Below are 20,120 nucleotides of genomic sequence, written 5' to 3' on the forward strand. Positions count from 1 at the left end.
CTGCTGTACTCAGGTGGAAGGGAAGCAGAAATGACTGTAGTGGGAAATATTGCTGCTGCTCCAACGGCTGCACATGATTTGGAGCCATCGGTATAATACAGGGTGTCTCAAAAATATTGGTACAAACGTTTAGGGGAGGTAGGTAACATCTAAAGGAATCTGACTCGCATAGGAACCCATAACCGGAAAAGTCACCGTAAGTCGGTAGATGGCACTGTTCAGCAGTTCGCGAGAGGGAAAATTTCTGGTTTACTCATTCAAGCAGTAGTCGCCGCACGAAGAGCACGCACCGATATACAAACTTTGAGCAGGCAGACATGCACCTAGTGTATGGATTAGGAGAGGGCAATGGATGAGCCGCTCAACAAATTTATGGAGAACACTTCCCAGACAGACATGTACCGGACCATCGTTTGCTTGTGCATGTGCATCAAAATTTGTGTGATTATGGGTCATTTAGAGGTAACAGGAGTAGAGCGGGCAGACCACGTCCGACGTGAACTCCCGCCATGGAAGAAAGTGTGTTGAATGCTATCCAGAATAATCCTACTACCAGCACACGTGCCGTTGCCGTTACCATCTCGCATGAACTCCGCCGCTAAATATCGGATCTTTCTTGAACAAGTTCTACCAGGGTTACTTGACGATGTTCCAGCAAATGTGAGATGCAACATTTGGTTTCAACATGATAGGGTGCCTGCCCATTATGAAAGGTGTGTTCGTGACCATTTGAACAGGCATTTTGGGCATCGATGGATTAGCCATGGTGGATCCGTTGCCTGGCCCCCAAGCTCACCTGATTTATCAAGCCTTGATTTCTTTCTGTGGGGGGCCTCAAATCTATCATGTATGAATGCCTGTGGAGACAGAAATGGATCTCGTGGTGAGACTCGTCTGCACTGCTGCTACTGTCAAAGAAACTCCAGGTGTGTTCGACAGTGTCCGCCAATCCATGCTGCGTCAGTGTCATGCATGCATCGCGTCTCATGGTGGAAACTTCAAGCATCTGTTGTAACATCATGAAATGCATCCATTTCGTACTCCATTGTTAATATTATGTCAAATAAATGTTTGCCACTAATTACAGTCTTGTGTCATTTCTGCTTCTTGTGCCTCTGCTACTACTTTCCCGTGATGTTTCCGGTTATGGGTTCCCATGCAATTCACATTTCTTTAGATGTTACCTACCTCCCCTAAATGTTTGTACCAATATTTTTGAGACACCCTGTATATTGGCAATAAATTAATATATTTCTGAATATGGCTTGCATGCAGTAGTTTCACATTGAGTGACAGTAGGTGATTCTTTCCCCACTTGTGAAGATAAGTATCACAAGTTAATTGAGGAGGAGGTGTCCAAGGTGGATGAAAGCATTTCATTACTTGTAGCCTGTTGACATTAGGAACATTCCAATTCTATATTAATTCAATAAGCCTGCTGGTCTTATTTTACTGGGTATGATTCTATAGAGATTTTGCAGTGGAGGATTAAACAGGTATGGCTCAATAGGATGCGAACAGCAACTTTGTATTTTAGCTGCGTACTTAAGTAGTAACGTTTTTCTGTGGAGGTAAAGAGGGGGCTCATGAGCTTCAATATATACACTATGGGTAGAAGATGTCCTGCAGATTGCAATCTGCAGGACAAGTGCAATCTGTAATGCACTATGCTAGATAGGATCAAGCCAGTGTAGTGTACTCGTTCGAGCAGAATTACACAGTGGAGCATCATAATCCAATTGGGATCTGATCAATACTCTATATAAAAGCAGCAAAGCTGTACGGTCTGCTCCACAAGACAGAGCAGATAAAAGACTTAGTATGTTCAGTTTTTGAGGCAGGAAGTACGCACAGATTTAATTTGCTCAAAGAAATTTAATTTTCTGTCAAGGATTAATCTCAAGAATCTGCTACTGTCAGTCACCGGAATGGTAAAGTTTGACATATGAAGTTTACAATCTGTATGAATTTTTCGTTGATTACAAAAGTGGATTGCAACAGTTTTCTGCTGTGATAGTCAATAGCCATTGAGTTGCGCCCTTCTTTGGACTTTATTTAAGGATATCTGCAATTGCAGATATCCTTAAATAAAGGATATCTGCAATTGCCATTCAATGGATCTCATATTCTGAGAGTGGCAAGAAATGGAGAGATCGTCCGCATAAAGATAGGTCTCAACTGTATCTGGAAGTTCTTTTGTGATGGAATCAATTTTAAGGGCAAAAAGGGTTGCAGTCAGTACAGAACCTTTTGGCACGCCACAGAAAGCAAGTTGTGGTATCAAACTTGGAATGAATAATTCTGGAGTTCCTGATGAATAAAGGAAGGTTGTCTCATAGTCCAAGAGCACGGAGGTCACTAAGAATGCCATGACAACAGGTATTGTCAAATGTGTTCTATATGTCTATGGAAACCATAACAAGATGTTCATTTTTTACGAAGGCATTGTGAATTGCAGACTCAGCCTTGATCATGAGATCTAAGGAGGTTCTGTTCTTACGAAAGCCATGCTGATTATTACTCATTAGCTGTTGTGTTTCAATGAACCAAACAAGTTGATTATGGATAATGTTTTCAAGTAATTTCCTGGGGCAACTGGAGAGGAAAATTGGTCAGTAATTGTAAGGACTAGTAGAGCCTTTTCCAGGTTTCAAAAAGGCAAGAACTGTGGCATGATTCCAAGAGCTGGGATAAATGTTTTCCATAAATATTCGGTTAAAGCAGACCAGCATTATTTGTAAATTTTTGTCGCCAAGGTTTTGTAACATGATATAAGATATTCCATTTGGCCCAGCGGCATTGTTGCGTGTTGTTTTAATGCCATGTAGAGTTCATGATATAGAACAGGCTGGTTATACGGAAGGAAAACTGAGGTTCAAATATTGATGGCTCGTTGTTCAGTCTTGATCTTTATTTTCTAAAAATCCAGAGAAAAGATGATGCCGGTGAAACTTGGGCAAAAGTTTTGCCCAAGGCATTTGCTATGTCCTCAGGAGCAGAGAGTTCTTGCCCATTTCATGAAAGAATTGGTGAAGGAGTGCTTGGAAATTTCCCAGAAATCTGACTAATTTTCTTCCATATTAACCTGGAGTTAGTGTTTCTGTTTATGGTATGTGCAAACCGAATCCAAGAATTCTTCTTGGCTTGCCTTTGAATGAGACAAGCTTTCGCCCTTAGTTTCTTGTAGTTCATAAGATTAGCTGTGGTTTGGGATCTATGAAATAAATTCCATGCTTTAATTTTTAACTTCTTAGCTTTTGTGCAGTCTTCATTCCACCAATAGTTAAGGTGCTATTGGGACTGGGGATTCGACAATATAATTGAACATTTAGCTGCAGATAGTAATAGTTGCCAGTAGCAAAAGAGATTGTTCAATAATTTTGTGGATTAGATTGATCATTATCAGGTGTTGGAAATGCTATCATTGGTCAATACTGACAAGAGGTTGGATAAAAGTTCTCAGAAAGTATCTAATTGAAAGCAGTTAATACAGAGAGTACAGCATTGTAAGTTAGTTCCTGAGGCATTAGGTAATATATACTGTGAAGATAACTAATAGGTATATCCTCCTCTATCTTGCAACCACTACTTGTATATTAGATGAACAATACAATAGTATTGTTTGAGTGTGGTTTGCTAAACAAGAAAGTGACTTCCTTGTTTGAAACCCTTATAAAGTTGATGCCAGTGGCAAGGCATCAACTTTATAAGGATTTCAGAACTGTGACAGTCAGTGGTGGAGAATTCAAACACCATACCTGTAGATTGACATAATTTCAGAGATGTTTTAGGAAATTCATATCTAGTAAATGTGGTGGCCAAAGTAGCAAGGAAGTCACTTTCTTGTTTAGCAAACCACACTCAAACAATACTATTGTATTGTTCATCTAATATACTGCAACAATATGATTATTGTAGTATATTAGATCGATACGGAATAGTGTAACATATATCTCGAACTTGATAGCATAAGATACAACATAAAACTAGATAAAATAATACGTAGCACTGTGTTATGAAACTGTTACCCTAGTATAATAATGTACATTAATCAATTAAATTTATCAATCTTATTAATTTTCATTGTTATTAAATTGCATTTAAACAGAAATCATGTCTCAGACTAGAGCAGAAAAGCAACGTGCACAAAATTTCCAGAGTACAGTGGTTCAGGCGAAAACCGAAGGGAGAGATTCTCCAACGAATCACAGCCTAAAAAAATGAGCAAAATGTTGAAATGTTTCCAGGCCTTTCTGGAACAGGATATAATCTAGCCAAGACAGTATCAAGAAATTAGGCGCCAACTCAGAGTTCTGATAAGTGTCTATGAGAGTTTGAGGTGTAGGGTAGATGCCCTCAGAGAAATTAAAATGGGGGCCCCATCAAGCTCTCAGCTATCCAACTCAACACCAGAGCTCATCCTTTTGCATCAGGACACACGGCAGCAATAATCAGGGCAGAATGCGCAGGAAACAGTTACTTTCAGTGACTCAATTGTCGGGAAAGGAAAATATATTGTGCAAAAAGGATAGGTGCAATAGGACCAGAGCATATCTGCAGAGTCAACAGTTGATGACATTGTAGAGAAGATATCTTTTTTTTTTTTAATGTAAACCCCAAACACAAGAGGTATTAGAACCTATAGTGCTTAGTACCGTACTTGGGTTGGAGATTGAGAAGATGAAAGAAGATATTTGTTGACACTGGACTTGAACTTCTGTAGACTATAATTTTCAGGAAATACGTATGAAAGAAGGTTGTTCCAAAAAATGGCAGTTGAATGAATAAACGAGGTTCTGTGAGTTTGAAGTTCAACAGTCAATGGATGTTGGCGGCACGTGTTCAGACTGTTTTAAAAGAGAGAGCGGGAATTATAGAAGACAAATCAGAAGAACAGTGCCCATGGAAGTATATGTCGAAGAGGCATGCAGCAGAAACAGTACGTCTATGAGACAGTGAGTGGAGAGACTCTGTTAGAGATGAATCATTAATTAACCTAACTGCCCTCTTCTGAATGGAATCAAGAAGCCTGAGAGAGGTTTTGGGGGCACCACCCCAGATGTGGGAACAATATTCCATGGCTGGACGGATTTGCGATTTATACAGAGTGAGCGGCTGTTTGGAAGAAAAGTAACGCCAAGTGCGAAAGAGAAAACCAAGTTTTTTAGATGCAGAGGAAGCAGTATTTGTAATGTGCTTGAGCCAAGAGAGATTAGAAGTCAGGGTAATCCCCAAAAGAGATATATCATTTTGCCTAGAAATTGGAGTGTCACTAAAGATAAGCATAGGAGCAGAAGAATCCTTTTTGAGAGATATAAGACAAGACTGTTTTAGAAGGGTTGAAATCAACTAAGTTGTCTTTGCCCCACTGGAGAATTACCTGAAGATTGGCATTTAAGGAATTGGTAGCAGATTTTCGAGAATTTGAAGCTGATTGAGAAGGACAAGGTTTCTTAAAATGGAAAGTGGAATGCAATGTGCTATCATCGGCAAAACTATGGATAGGATTTCCAGTCAATGGAAGAAGTTCATTAATATACAAGAGTCTAACTTCTCCATTAATGCCGGACACCGGCATTAGTGGAGAAGTTAGAAAACAGAGAGCCATCTACCATCACCCTCTGTGAGCGATAAGAGAGAAAACTGGATAACCAATTACTAAAAACAGTTGGGAAACCATAACATCGAACCTTGTTTAGAAGACCTTTAAGCCAAACACGATCAAAAGCCTTTCAGATATCAAGAGCAACTACTTGTGTTTCACCAAACCTTTCCATTAAATTAGTCCATAAATGGGTAACATAAGCCAGAATATCACCAGTGGATCGACACTGACGGAATCCATACTGGCGATCGTTGATCAGACTGAAGGTTTTCTAGGTAGTTTACGAGTTGGCGGTTAATTGCTTTCTCCATTACTTTAGAAAGAGTAGAGGTAATTGCAATAGGACAATAATTGGATGGGAGGGATTTGTCACCCTTTTTAGGAACTGGCTGGATATGAGCAAATTTACAAGCAGAAGGAAAAACACCTTTGGAATAAGAAAGTGAAAAAAGGCAGCAAAGAATAGGAGTAAGTTCAGGAGCACAGATTTTGAGAACAAGTGGAGAAATACCATCGGGACGTGGAACTTTCTTGGCATCAAGATTAATCAAAATCCTTCTGACATCCTTTTGACGGAATACCACAGGAGGCATTGAATGGAGCGTGTTGGGAATAGCGGGAGGTGTTTTACCAAGATCATTAATACATGAGTTGGAAGAAAAATGGGATGCTAGCAGGTCACCTTTATCCTTGGCTGAAGTGACAACAGAACCATCTGGTTTGGACAGATGTAGGAGCAGATATGGGCAAAAGTTTCGGCAAATAGCTTTCAAAAGTTTTTGGCAAACGTTTCGGCCAATTTCGGCAAGAGACCAGAATGCTCGGCTAACATTAGGGCAAGAAGCAAGTTTTCTACTCTTAGCCCGTTCAAACTCTAGTTTGGATTGATTAATAACTGCTTTACAATTGTTGCGAGATTTGGTGTAGGCAGAAAATGAAACTGGAGAATTAGAAACAAGCCAATTACGATATGCAACATTCTTCTCTTGAACAGCCTTAGCACATTTATTGGAAAACAAAGGTTTACTTAAAGGACGAGATTTTAAAGTGGAGTGTGGGATAAAGGATTCCATTCCTGCAACAATAATTTCACTGACACGAATTGAGCAAACGTTGAAATCAGAACTTTTGAAACAGTAATCCAACCAAGAAAAGAAGAAACGAAATCTCGCAGGTCATCCAATTTTGCATTCTTGTAATGCCAAACAACACGAGGTTGGGAATAGCCATGAGATAGAGGTTCCATTGGAGAAGAGACAATCACCAAGTTGTGATCTGACGTGCCTAAAGGACCTCTCACATCGACTGTGTACTTCAAAAGGTTGTTTGTGAGAAAAAGATCAAGCGTATTGGCTGTATGATTAGGATTGTCTGGTATTCTTGTAGGTAAATGAACAATCTGTGCAGGTCATTAATAATTTAAAGCCTCAGCATCTCGACCAGCTGGGTCGGTATGACTAGAAAACGGAAGCCAGCTGGAGTTGTAAACATTAAAATCACCAAGGAAAATTATCTCACTGTTAGGAAAGTTGGACTGGAGAAAGTCAAGTTGCAAAGAGGGGAAGTCAAAGAGCACCAAGTGATTAGTGGAGTTGGGAGAATGGTAGAGACAACAGATGAATTTGACACAATGAGGTAGAGAGATTTTAAGCCAGAGAAGATCAAAGAGAAGAGATTCCAAATTGCCAAGTCTCTGACAGGGAATATCAGAACGGACATATGCACAAGTATTTAAGGGCTCAAAACACGATATTATTCTATACATTGGCACTAGTGGCATTAAGTGTAACAGATCTGGGAATTTACTTAAGGAGAACAGGTCAATGTTGCAAAAAAAAAGTCACAAGTTAGGGTTAAATTTGAAAGTGCGCGCAATTCTACTCACATACGATAGAAGGGAGTTTACGATGAGAGCAGTGACAGTCATTTTGGCTGTGCAGAGATTGTGCAATGCTCGTCGGGTAGAAAGAACAAATATTCCATTAAAGAATATTTGCAAGATTCAAGAATATTTGCTGATGCTATTGAGGCAGTGTTAGGTAAGTCGGAAAATTGCTAGCTTTAGGGGTATTACAAACTAACAGATGAACAATAGAAATAAGCAGAGGTGGAAGTGATTCTTGCATTGCTTATATTGGAATGAGTAGCAGCCTGGAAAGCAAGTTGTTGGGGATTTCAGGAACTGCTAGTCATTATCACGAAAGAAATAAATACATGGGCCGTGTAAAAGTAACTAAGAGTAAGAACAAGTCAATGTATACTTGCTTTTACACCAATACTAGGAGTATAGTGAATAAATTTGATGAATGTGATGTACTGATCAAAAGATCAAAAGTGGATATTGCTGGGATATCAGAGATGTACTTTCACACATATAAGGAATTCAGAATTGGAATTTGGGGAGTAAAATGTGTGCAGAAAGAATAGATAGGATAGTAAGGGAGGAGGGGTTATGCTGTTAATTAAGAAACAAAATTTAAGGCAGTGCATCCAGATTACCAGGACAGTGCAATGTTGAGTTAGTTTGGTGTAAAATAAACACTGGCAAAACAAAAATAAGGGTAGGATTGTGTTATAGGAGAAATGACTCTGATGAGTACAATGAACAAATATACAAAGAAATAAAGTTTGTTGGTTTGTTTGTTATTTGGTTTTTAGGAGCATTAGCAACTAAGGCCATATTGCTCTGGGATATGCGGTGGTCATTCCCTGACCTTTCCGCATCCTCCGTATTTGGTGGTGACGGGCAGAAATAAAGTGCACCAATAAATCGGAATATCTTATAATGGGAGATTTTAACTTCCCATTTTTCGACTGGAACTTGTGGGTTGGTCACTCGAACACTAGCAAGAATTTTGCGGTTTTACTGGATGATTGTTTTCTACAGCAACATGTTCGAGAGGCATCCAGGGGGAGTAATACTCTTGATCTTATTATTAGCAGTGATTATTCATGCATTAAGAATCGGCAGATAAAGGAACCACTAAGTGGCAGTGATCACAGTGTGCTGAAGTGGGATTTACTGAGAGGTAACCACCATCAGGAGTAAAGGGAAGGGTTTTTGCTTTCATAAAGGTGACTACGGTGGTCTGAGACAGTATTCAAATTCTATACAGTGGGACCAACTGATGATGTTACCAACAGCAAATTCAAAATGGAAAGCATTCAAAGAATTAATCTATCTTGGAAGCTACTAGACTTTTAATACCAACTAAGAAATATTGCTCAAGGATTAGACTAAATGAATGTCAATCAGGGCAGGAGACCACAGCAGTGGAGATTACCCTATGATTGTCTCCACGTGGTTCAGTCGGATTTCTGGAAGTCACAACCATAAAGCAATATAAACAATTAGCAGTCACTTGTTTATTGAACTTTTCCTAAAAAAAGTGACTGCTAATTCTTCCTTTTATAACGTAATTCTGTTAGTGCAATCTATCATAAATGGATATTAAATGTAATCTTATTGAATTTGCCACAATACCGACAGCTGGAATTCTGTGGGTTATTAGGGTGAAATCTGTTTACACTTCCACGAAATCTACAATCATATAAAAAAAATTAATTTTCAGAATCTTCTTTTCATTCCTATTTTTAAAGCTTCATAACTTGTTACTCCGTTCTCACTTGAGCATATCGTGTTACTTGCAATTTGTGTGTGCCGTGTTGTTTGTTATTGATTGCTTATTTTTTACTATTCTAAAATTTAACCCCCACCCACAAATGTCAGTGAACAGAAATGTCAACTAGTTGGTATGTACATATTACAGTACATATCATATTAATTATTCCGATTATCATGTATGTTCTTCCGATTTTAGTTTAGTTTTTCAATTGGTAAGGTAAGGTAATAAAGGGTAAATTTGTGCTTAATATTTCTGTTCTTTTATAGCCTGTGGATAATATTCCTCCTATTTTTGCTAATTAGAATCACTGTTTAATAGAATTAAAATTCAATTCACGAACATGCTCACAATGACTGGTGCTAACTACACAACGTATAGTGAATGGTACTTTACTATGGTGAGTCCATCGTAGCGTGATTTGTTTGTACAGTGAACCAATTGTAAAGTGGGGGTCCATTGTATTTTTAACTATTCACGTGAAACTTTGGATAATTGGGGCAGCTGCTTAATCGGGACAAAATGCACTAGTCCCGATGTGTCCCAAATAACTGGAATCGACTGTATTTGGATTTCATGAAAGCTTTTGATACTGTTACATATGGAAGACTGCTGTACAAATAGAGCAGTATAGCATTAAGGGAAAGTTGCTGCTAGGGATAAAGGAAAGATTGAGTGGGAGAAGACAGAGAGTGGTAATCAATGGATGCTGCTCTTTGGGGATGAATGTTATTAGTGGAGTCCCCAGGGTTCGGTGATGCACCCATTGTTGTTTTATATACTTATCAATGATATAGATGAAGGTAAATTAGGCTTAATGTCCAAGTTTGCAGATGATATGGAGGTTGGAGGAGTTGTTAATGACAGTATGCTACTGCAACAGGAACTAGTAAAGTTGGGCAGATGGGCTGATATGTGGCAAATGAAGTTTAACATTAACAAATGCAACATATTGTATATGGGTAGCAGTAACCCCCCAGAGTAATGTACCAACTGTGCAATACAACAATCAGGATAGTGGAGAATGTCAAAGATCTGAGGATAGTTATGCAGTCAGATATGAAGTTTTCTTAGTAGTGCAGGCTGCCAGAGCAGCTCATGGGATCTTGTCAATGATATACAGGAAATTTTGCTAGCAGGAATAAGGAGGTGATCATTCCTTTGTATAAGGCAATGGTCAGGTTCGAAGGCCTCATTTTAGAAAGGATATAGGCTATAATAAGTAGAGAGAAAGACAATGAGTTTGGTGAGGGGGAACAAAGTGTTGCTCTTACCAGGAAAGGCTTAAGTTCCGCAAACTGCAGCATCTGAGACTAGGCACCTCCGAGATAATCTGATTGAGGTGTTCAAGGCCTTGAATGGTTTGAACAAGCTCAATGCTGATGGGATCTTTCCTCTTGCTCAGATTACCTACCCCAGGGAGTATAACTTCAAATTGAGGAAAGACAGTTTTAGAACAGATGTGCAGAAATTTGCTTTTAGCTAGCCCAGTATGTCGTTGAATGCTGGAACAAACTTCCATCTGTTGCTTTGGAAGTTTAGAGCTTAAATAAATCCAAGGAAGGACTGGACAAACTTCAGGAACGAATGGATGGGTGAATAGGAAGGTGTTTTTTTTTGGCTGATGTTGTATAAGTTTGCTTTCTTGCATCATATACCTCTACCGATGCTTCTAGTCAAATTATAATAATGTTTCATTTGCTTCCACATAGATTCTCAAGAAAAGATATGTACGAAATTCTTCAGTATGATGGTGGAATGGATCGAATGAAGTACTGGGTTCCAAAATCTAGCCTGGATCACACAAATGCACTATACGGGCATGGTAAAATTTATTAGTCTGCACTCCAAAAAATAGAGAAGAACGTATAGAGAATGTTCAGACCTTTTGTTTACTTATGTAGTTGGCAAAAGTATGGAAGTCAACTTTTCATCAAACACAAGCTGCAAAAATCTGGTTTCAGTAATACAGTAAAAGCATTTTGTACAAGACCCTAAATTTGGGTTCAGAATGATGAGTAGAATTGTGACAAAAAATGTGCACAAATGATTTTTTGTGGTGAGAATCTGTTTGGAAAATAACTTATGATGCGTGAATATAAAAGAGACGAAAGTGAGGTCACCAATACAGAGAATGCTGTTTACAGTTCGAGGAAGTTGCTCTATGATGAAATTTATGTTGATTGTAAAAAGCATAGCATTTAAAAAACTGAATCCTGGAAAAATGATGAAAATGGAGTGGAATCTACATAACCTTGTAATAACTGATGAATTGAAAGCTTAATAAAAACAGGGGGGGGGGGCCTTAGACAAACCTATTGGTATTTTAAAACACAAAGTTTTTCAATACCAAATTGTGCCATACAGTTTTTCCATATCAAAGAAAACAGACAATATGTCCTGTTGTTTCAGGAAAGTACCCTGGATAGATGTTTCTAATTATTTATTTTTTTATATATTTATTTATTCAGATTAAGGCTTATACATGCCCTGAACATCAACAGCTAGCGGAGCAGTACTAATGGCTTCGTACATTATACATACAAATAGATCATCATCAGCCATTTTCAATCCACTGTAGGATGAAGGCCACTCCAGCAACTTTCCAGTTCCCTCTGTTTTGTGCAATGGCCATCCATTTACTACCCACAGACTCATGAATTACATCTGTCCATCTCCATCATTGTCATCCAGGTTTTCTTCTAGCTCTTCTTGGGTACCATTCTGTTATTCTTTTAGGCCAACCGTCATCATGTCTTCGAGCTATGTGTCCTGCCCAAGACCATTTTAATTCGTTAGTTTTGATAACAATGTCCTTTACTTGGGTCTGCCTAATCCATGTGTTTCTCTTCTTATCTAACAGTCTGATTCCCAATATAATTCGTTCCATTCTTCACTGTGTTGTTCTCAGTTTCTCTTCCATTCTTTTGGTGAGTGCCCAAGTTTCACTCGCATAAATCATGCTGGGTAGTATACACTGGTTCATTATTTTACATTTCAAACAAATTAGGATATGGCTCCTCAGTATGTAACTATATTTCCTGAATGCTATCCATACAAAATTTATTCTTCTCTTGAATTTCAGCCATTTATCATTATTACAGCTGATGACTTGTTCAAGATAAGTATATGACTCCACTTTTTCAATTACTGCTCCTTCAATCATTATATCCCTTTCTATGGCATACTTGCTCATCATTACTTTTGTTTTAACCATATTCATCTTTAGTCTAAAATCCTTACTAACTCTGCATAACTGATTAAGATTTCCTCTAATTCTTTGGGATCGTGGCTCATGACCACAGTGTCATCAGCAAAGTTTAAATGGTTTAGGTACTCTCCATTCACATTCACTCTGATCTGGGACCAGTCTAATCTTCTGAAAGCTTTCTCCAGGGCAGCAGTAAACAACTTTGGATATATTGTGTCTCCTCGTCGAACTCCTTTCTCAATTTTAAATTTCTTAATGTCTTTTTCTAGTCTAATAAAGGAGGTAGCATTCTCATATAATTTCTTCAAAATCATATTATATGGGGTATCTATGCCTTGTCTTTCCAGTGCCCAAAAGATTGCTTTATGCTGTATGGAGTCAAATGCCAGGCACAATAGTGATTTATATTCATTTGCTTTCTCCATTAGCTGTGACATTACATGAAGGTGATCCATAGTTGAGAATCCTGTCCTAAAGCCAGCTTGTCTTTCGGTTGATTCTCATCACATCTTCTTTCTAATCTGTTAGTAATGACCCTTGTGAACAACTTGTAGTGTAGGATCACAAACTAATTGGTCCATAATTTCCAATTTCTGATTAATCTACTTTCTTATGCAGCAAAACTGTGATTGCATTATTCCACTGATTAGGCATCACACCTTTTCTAATGCTCTTTGTGAAGAGCATTGCTAGTTTTTGTGTTATGTCTCTTCCTCCAAATTTTAACAACTCTACAGCAACTTCATCTTCCCCCAGGGCTTTCTGATTCTTCATTTTATCTAACGCATGGTCTACCTCATCAGGAAGGATATCAGGTATGTTGTATGTGTTATTAATTTGCGATCCATCTTCTCCACTCCTGGCATCATTCCCTCGCTTCTGGTATAATTCTCTATAGTAGTCTTCTGCTATTTGAATTATGTCTTCTCTGCTATTTATAAGTACACCATCGGTATTTTTCAGTTTCAGTATCATTTGTCTTTCTGTATTATTGCTCATTGCTGCTGATTTAATTCCATTCTTTTCCCCTAATGCTTGTTCTACTTTTCTTGTGTTAAATCTTCTTATGTCCTCTCTGAGTCTCTTCCTAATGGCTTTGCATAACTCAGTATACTCGATTTTCTACTCGTCAGTGTTTATTGTCGTCTTCGGTTGATCGTGACAAGTGTTCCTTGACTAATTTTTCTTCTTTGGATTTCTTTTTACCTATAGGTTGCACAGGCTTTCAGAAAGTTGTAATATTCCTTGTCGATATCTTGGTGCTGAGCAGTCTGCGGAAGCTCAAACTTGTTCTTCAGTTCCAGTACATACTGTTTTTTCTCCTCATCTGTTATCTCAAAGACCTTCGTATTATTTACTCGAGTCAGTTTTTTCCTTTCTTTTCTTGCATCTATATCAAGTGGGCATCTTGCCATTCTGTGATCATTTCCAAAAACATTTACCTTGTTCAGGACGGTAACATCATTCATGATATATCTTCTGTTAGTGAGGATGAAGTCGATTTCGTTAGTTGTTAATCCATTTGGGCTCTCCCACGTCCACTTTCTGTTCACCCTTTTCTTGAATAAAAGTGTTCGTTACTGACAATCCTCAAGATAATGTAAATTCCACAAGTCTTTCCCCTCTTTCATTTCTTTCACCAACTACAAAATTTCCTATAGTTCGCATTTCTGCACTGTTTTTGTCTCTTTCCAATCTTAGCATTGAAGTCCCCCATAATGACAGTGTACTGGGTTTTCTGTTCATCTAGAAGACTCCATTTCAGTGTACATTTCTTCAACCATTTCGTCATTATGGCTCGATGCTGGAGCATAAATCATTATGAAATCCTGAGTAGTAGTCTTCGCACCCTTGGTGATACACTTTTGAATTCTGAAACATTGTTTTTAAAATCTTTATGGACCAGAAACCCAACTCCACCTTCGCTGTTTCTATTGGTGTACAGCAGATTTCTACTTGATAAACTTATAAGTGATTCATTTCTTCATTTTGTTTCAGCCAAACAGATGATATTCGAATTCACATTTTCCAATTCCTTTTCCAGCTCTAATATCCTGTCTTCACCGATGAGCGATCTTACATTGTAAGAGGCCAAGTTCAGTTTCTGTGCATGGCAGCCTGGTACCCAGAGATTCTTAGCACCCTCTGCTTCCACTCTGATCCTCTTGCTGCCTTAAGAGGGAGAGTGAAAGCAGCTGGGGATTGAAGGCCATTTGTTTCGTTGTTCTGTCATGTGCTGGAGGGTTTGGTCTTTTCCTCTTCACGCTGTTCAGGTGTCTTGAACAGTACCACTCTACACGTTCGTTGCCACCTAAGTGATGTAACAGGGCTTACCAACGATAGGGTGTGCATGAGTGGATTTTAGGGAGGCAGTCCGGCCAGACTTCTCCTAAATCTTCTGAGATAGAAAGATATTGGTCCATCAGTGTTTTAGACTGGGTGTCTGATAACACACAGAATGCCTACAAATAGATATATATACAGTGGAACTTCTCTATTACGAACTTCTATTTAATGAATTTCTCTATATTACGAATTTTTTCGCAAAACATTGCACCTTGAAATGAAATTACATGTAAAATTAACCCCATATAACGAAATATTAGTCTCCCTATAACGAATTTTTAAAAAAATTAATAAAAGCATTTTTGAAGATTTTCAAGCATTTACTGCTAAACAGCCGCTCAAATATACTGCCTCCTTTCTTCCAAAATTGCGCATTAGCATCTGGAATTAAATAATAATCCTTTTAGTGAACACTTGTGGCCATTGACGCCAGTAGGACAGTCTTTGTTTCATTTTTGTTACAGTTATTAAACCAAATGGGTTTTCTTAAAAGTGGTAATGAACTTTACAATAAATAGGGTAGATTTGTAAATTGATGTTGGCTCACGGGAAAACAAAATTCGCTGCGGTAAACCTTTAGCTTTCTGCGGCGGCATTGCAGAGAATGCTACCATAGTCGGTTTTTAGTAACGCCTACTGAGTGACATTAGCTTCTCACCTCAACTGTACCACGTGACCTTCATGTCAATCAAATGATATGTCTGTTCTCGTCTAACTGGACTCCCAGTAGATGGTTTTCGTGAATTTTTTTTTTTTTTTTTTAATTTCATTCCTCATCAATCACATAGGCTATATGCTCTTGTATTTTATTTTATTTTTTTTCTGAAAAGTAACATACAGCATACGTTAATCATAAATTTTCTTTCGTGTATATATGAATGAAAGCAGAATAAAAGAAATTCACAAATTTGTATATTTCTTCAAAGTGAGTGATACTGTTGAATTGGCAAGGGAACGTCATTGAGTAGATGGTGCCTGTACTAACAATTTACTATATGGCCAGCGCAGCGAAGTTTGCAGTGTATGTATCGGCAAGAGCTGCAGCCAGTAATTTTTACAATTGCGGAAACAATGTCGAAGAGAAAGTGTTTAAGTATTAATGATAAAGCAAAGATTATGATATTGACCAGGGTTTTCAGAAAAAAGATGTTTTGGAGAAATATGGCATATCTGCAACCAGTTTATCAAAGATTTAAAAAAAATCGAGAATCAATTTTAAATGCAATTGAAGGAGGAGCAGAGAAGAAGCGAATTTTGTGTATATACGAAGATGTTGATAAAGCTGTTCTAAAATGGGTGCAAATGATACGTGAAAAGAACATCCCAATATCAGGCCTAATAATTAAGCAACAAACTCTGAAATTTTCACAGTCCCTTGGACATACAGAATTTAATGCAAGCACTGGGTGGCTAGATAAATTTAAGAAGCACCACAGAATTAGGGAAAAGGATATTTGTGGAGAAAGTGTTAATGTAAGCGAAGAAGACTGCAACAGTTGGAGGAACAATACCTTAAAGAAGATTTTGGAAGAAAATGAGCATAAGGATGTTTTTAATGCTGACAAAATGGGTTTATTCTTTAAATGTTTACCGAATAGAACACTTGCTTTTAAGGATGATAAATGTTTTGGTGGAAAACAAAGCAATGAAAGAATCACTGTGCTAGCTGGAGCAAATATGACAGGAAGTGAAAAATTAAGACTTTTAGTCATCGGAATATCAAAAAACCCAAGATGTTTTAGAGGCACAAAATCTTTGGAAGTTGACTACATTAATAAAATTAATAAAAAAGCATGGATGACAAGTGATATTTTTGAAGAATGGATATTAAAACTAGGCTAGTGTATAACAAAAGAAAAAAGGAAAATTGTGTTGGTAACTGACAACTGTCCGGCACAGCCTGCCAATATTTCTGCCAAACTTAAAAGTGCGAAGTTGTTTTTACCACCAAACATAATGTCAAAACTCCAGCCAATGGACCACGGCATTGCATTATTAAAAATTTTAAATTTCATTATCGAAAGAGAATAATAATGAAGATTGTCAGTGCATTATCAGAAAATAGAAACTTGGAGGTTACAATTAACCTTAGAGATTGCATCTCTGAACTGGCAAAAGTTTGGACAAACGATGTCCAAACTTTTGCCAGTTCAGAACTTCCTATAAAAAGGTATGAGTTGATTTCTATATTTTACAAATAGCATTGAAATAGGCAGGATTGAGCTTTTTTGCTCTTATATATTTTGAAATTTTAAATTAATATATACAGTAGACTCTCGATTTTCTGGGATAGATGGTAAAAAAATATTCCCGGATAATCGATTTCTTGGTTAATCCAAAAATACATTAAGTCCTCGACATACGCAAGAGATACTTTCCAGGACTTCCTATGTAAGTCGAGTTTTACGTAACTCGGGAATGGCTATAAAATATTGCTGCTATATCCTCAGAAGAATGAAGAAAAATAGTTATATATATTTTAATTAGTTCAATTAAAACCTTTATCTGGGGACAATGGCGAAGTAGTCGGAGTAGCACATAAGAAAACATAAATGGAAAAAAAAAAAACGCATGTTATTGTACTGTAAAAACTGGTATGTATTTCGTAGCCTTGGTTATTATAGTTGACTTCCATTGGTGCCAACCACTTCTCGTATTCTGTCTTTCTCCTTTATGATTGTGTTCACCGTTGCCACTGACAAATCTGAATTCCGCACGATACTTGTTAATGTTTGGCCATTTTTATACATCCTTATTATTTTATTTTTCTGATCCAACTCTATCGCTTTTTTTCTTGGTAGATTTATTAGTAATGCTGTCACTTATTCTCTTAGTCGGCACCATAATAATCGTCAAAATGAAATTTTCTGAAAAGAACTTTTAGCATTAGCAGAGGCATATGATGCAAGAAAGCAAGCTTATGCAACATCAGCCAAAAAAAAAAAAATAAATAAATAAAAAATAACCACTTCCACTTCACCCCTCTGTTTGTTTGAAATACCTGTCCAGCTGAGCCTTAACTTCACAGGGTTAAGGTGAAAACTCACTATTATCACTCCACCCGAGCTCGCACTTTACTAAGCACATTTCTGGAGGTCAATGCCATAAAACAATAAAACAATTTTTTTTTTTTTTCCCTGGGTTATTGGGCTTTTCTTTCTGTTAGTGAAGTTAATTATAAATGGGTAGTAAACTCGATCTTATTGCATTTGTGATAATACCGAAAGCTAGAATTCTATGAGTTTTTGCATTATGATGAAATGTGTACCCCTTTCACTTGAAATCTTCAGTCATAAAAAAAATATACATAATGTAACGTAAGTCGGGGACTTACTGTAACGAAAAATGTTCAGCAACTTACATAAAAAGTATGGTGATAGATAAAAAACGAAAAAAACTTACCATCCACTATTCGTGTGTCCAATACGATCCGTCCATTTATTTTTTACAATGTCAATTTTAAATCTAATAGCTTCCCTTTATTCTTTACGATGTTATATATGGTTTGGTCACCAACATCATGATGGTTCTTTAGAAATTTAACGGATCCATTGTTTTAAAACTTATGAATAATTTCAAATTTTTTTTTTAATTGAAAGCACAACTCTTACGTTTATCCATCATTTTTGAGATTTCTTAACAGAAGAAAAAAAAAAGTTACTATAAAAAAAAATCAAAAAAAAAAAAAAAAAAAAAATCCGACATTCCTGACATGCATAATGAAAGACTACAATAGGCACAATGCACTAAAAAAACTAAACATTTGGTGTGTGTGTGTTTCTTTTATCAGTGGGGGGGGTTGCAAGATAATGGATATACTAATCTCCCAATGACGACTTATAACGCTGTTTCTTGTTGCTTATTTATGACTTGCAAGACATCTGTTTATACCTATTCTATTTATTACTTTTGAATTTTACGATTTATGGGTTTTTTATTATTATTTTTTTAATTTGAAATCTTGAAGTGTCCCGGTTAATCCGATCCCAGTAAATCTTCCTATTTCTAACTCAGAAATACAGGGGAACATATCAGTATACAAATCCCTGAACACTCACAAATAATGATTCTTTTGTGGCATGTTACCATTAATTAATGTAATTAAGCAACAGTGGCATGGTTAAATCAGGAGAAACACAAAACTGTTCACAAGCAAAAAAAAAAAAAAAAAACTGTCTAATAAAGTGAAATTTGATGAACAATTTATATGATAAAGAATTTATAGAGACAAAGAATGATTTGAATGAAAAATATAAAACACCTTTCCCATCTATAAATGGTAAGTCTCCCACCCTTCTATAGTATGATATGTCTCTACACACACACACACACACACACACACACACACACACACACACACACACACACACACACACACACACACACACACACACACACACACAGAGAGAGAGAGAGAGAGAGAGAGAGAGAGATGAAGCAAATAAGTTAATGGGCAACCTGAAAGTTTTCCAAAAATATGTTTAAAAGCATATAATTAGGAGAAGTAATCATTTACAAGTGAAGAAATCACACAAAACTTGTGTATATTTCTACAGTACAAGACAGAAAAACCAGAAACAACTTATATTGAACATGTTATTAATATTTTCTGCTTAGGCAACAAGCAGAGTGAGATCTCCCTACTCTTGGCTTTTCAAACCACTTCCATAAATAAAATGCATACATTGATACATTTAAGTGTTATGTTTGTGTGGGGGGGAAAAATGAAAGAAAGTAAACTTTCGAGAAAGCTGTAAAAACATAAATGCCAATAATCTTCCAGAGAAATTGGAAAATTTCATGAAGTCTTCACCAAATCAATTCCAGTGAAGTATTGATATAGCCTCCAATAAATAAACATTTGTAACACTTACCTTGTTAATTTCTTCTTCCTCTTCCTTAAGAATATTTTTTAATCAACTAAGTATCTTTTAGATTTTCATGTAAACCCTGAATCTCAGGTTGTCCAGGTCCTGAAGGCTAAATTCACATAAGACTACCTTTATGTACATTATCCTATATTTAGATATAAGATATAGCACAGTGTCTTAAAGAGATGGAGTTAATACTGCATTTAAATTTCGGCAGGTTACTTCTAATAATAAATTTCACAAAGGTAGCTTAATTTCGTAAGAAATATTTACCAACTTCTGAAGGCTGAAACTGAATATCAAAAGCTGTGCTGGATGTTTTGGTAATGTTAGTTGATATCTTTTTCCCTGAAGGACCTAAAACAACAAAATTTAAATTTAAAAAAATAAAATAGAGATCAGCTGTAAAGAAATTTTAAAATAACAGATTCAGAAAACTGGCAGAATAGCCCAAATACAGTATC

At 37.0% G+C, this 20,120-nt stretch overlaps 1 protein-coding gene across 2 annotated transcripts in view; it reads right to left on the reverse strand.

Moving 5' to 3' along the window:
* Positions 1-20,120, reverse strand: part of jbug (filamin-type immunoglobulin domains fbug) — a 1,114,928-nt gene that overhangs the window by 419,828 nt on the left and 674,980 nt on the right. For both annotated transcript variants that reach the window (XM_090381438.1, XM_090381439.1), the window contains exon 32: positions 19,930-20,013. In XM_090381438.1, the coding sequence (XP_090237564.1) occupies positions 19,930-20,013 (84 nt within the window). The remainder of the gene's footprint in view (positions 1-19,929; positions 20,014-20,120) is intronic.

The sequence above is a fragment of the Mastigoproctus giganteus genome, chromosome 9 (assembly GCF_048544385.1).
Source record: "Mastigoproctus giganteus isolate SK-2022 chromosome 9, ASM4854438v1, whole genome shotgun sequence".
Classification (NCBI taxonomy): domain Eukaryota; kingdom Metazoa; phylum Arthropoda; class Arachnida; order Uropygi; family Thelyphonidae; genus Mastigoproctus; species Mastigoproctus giganteus.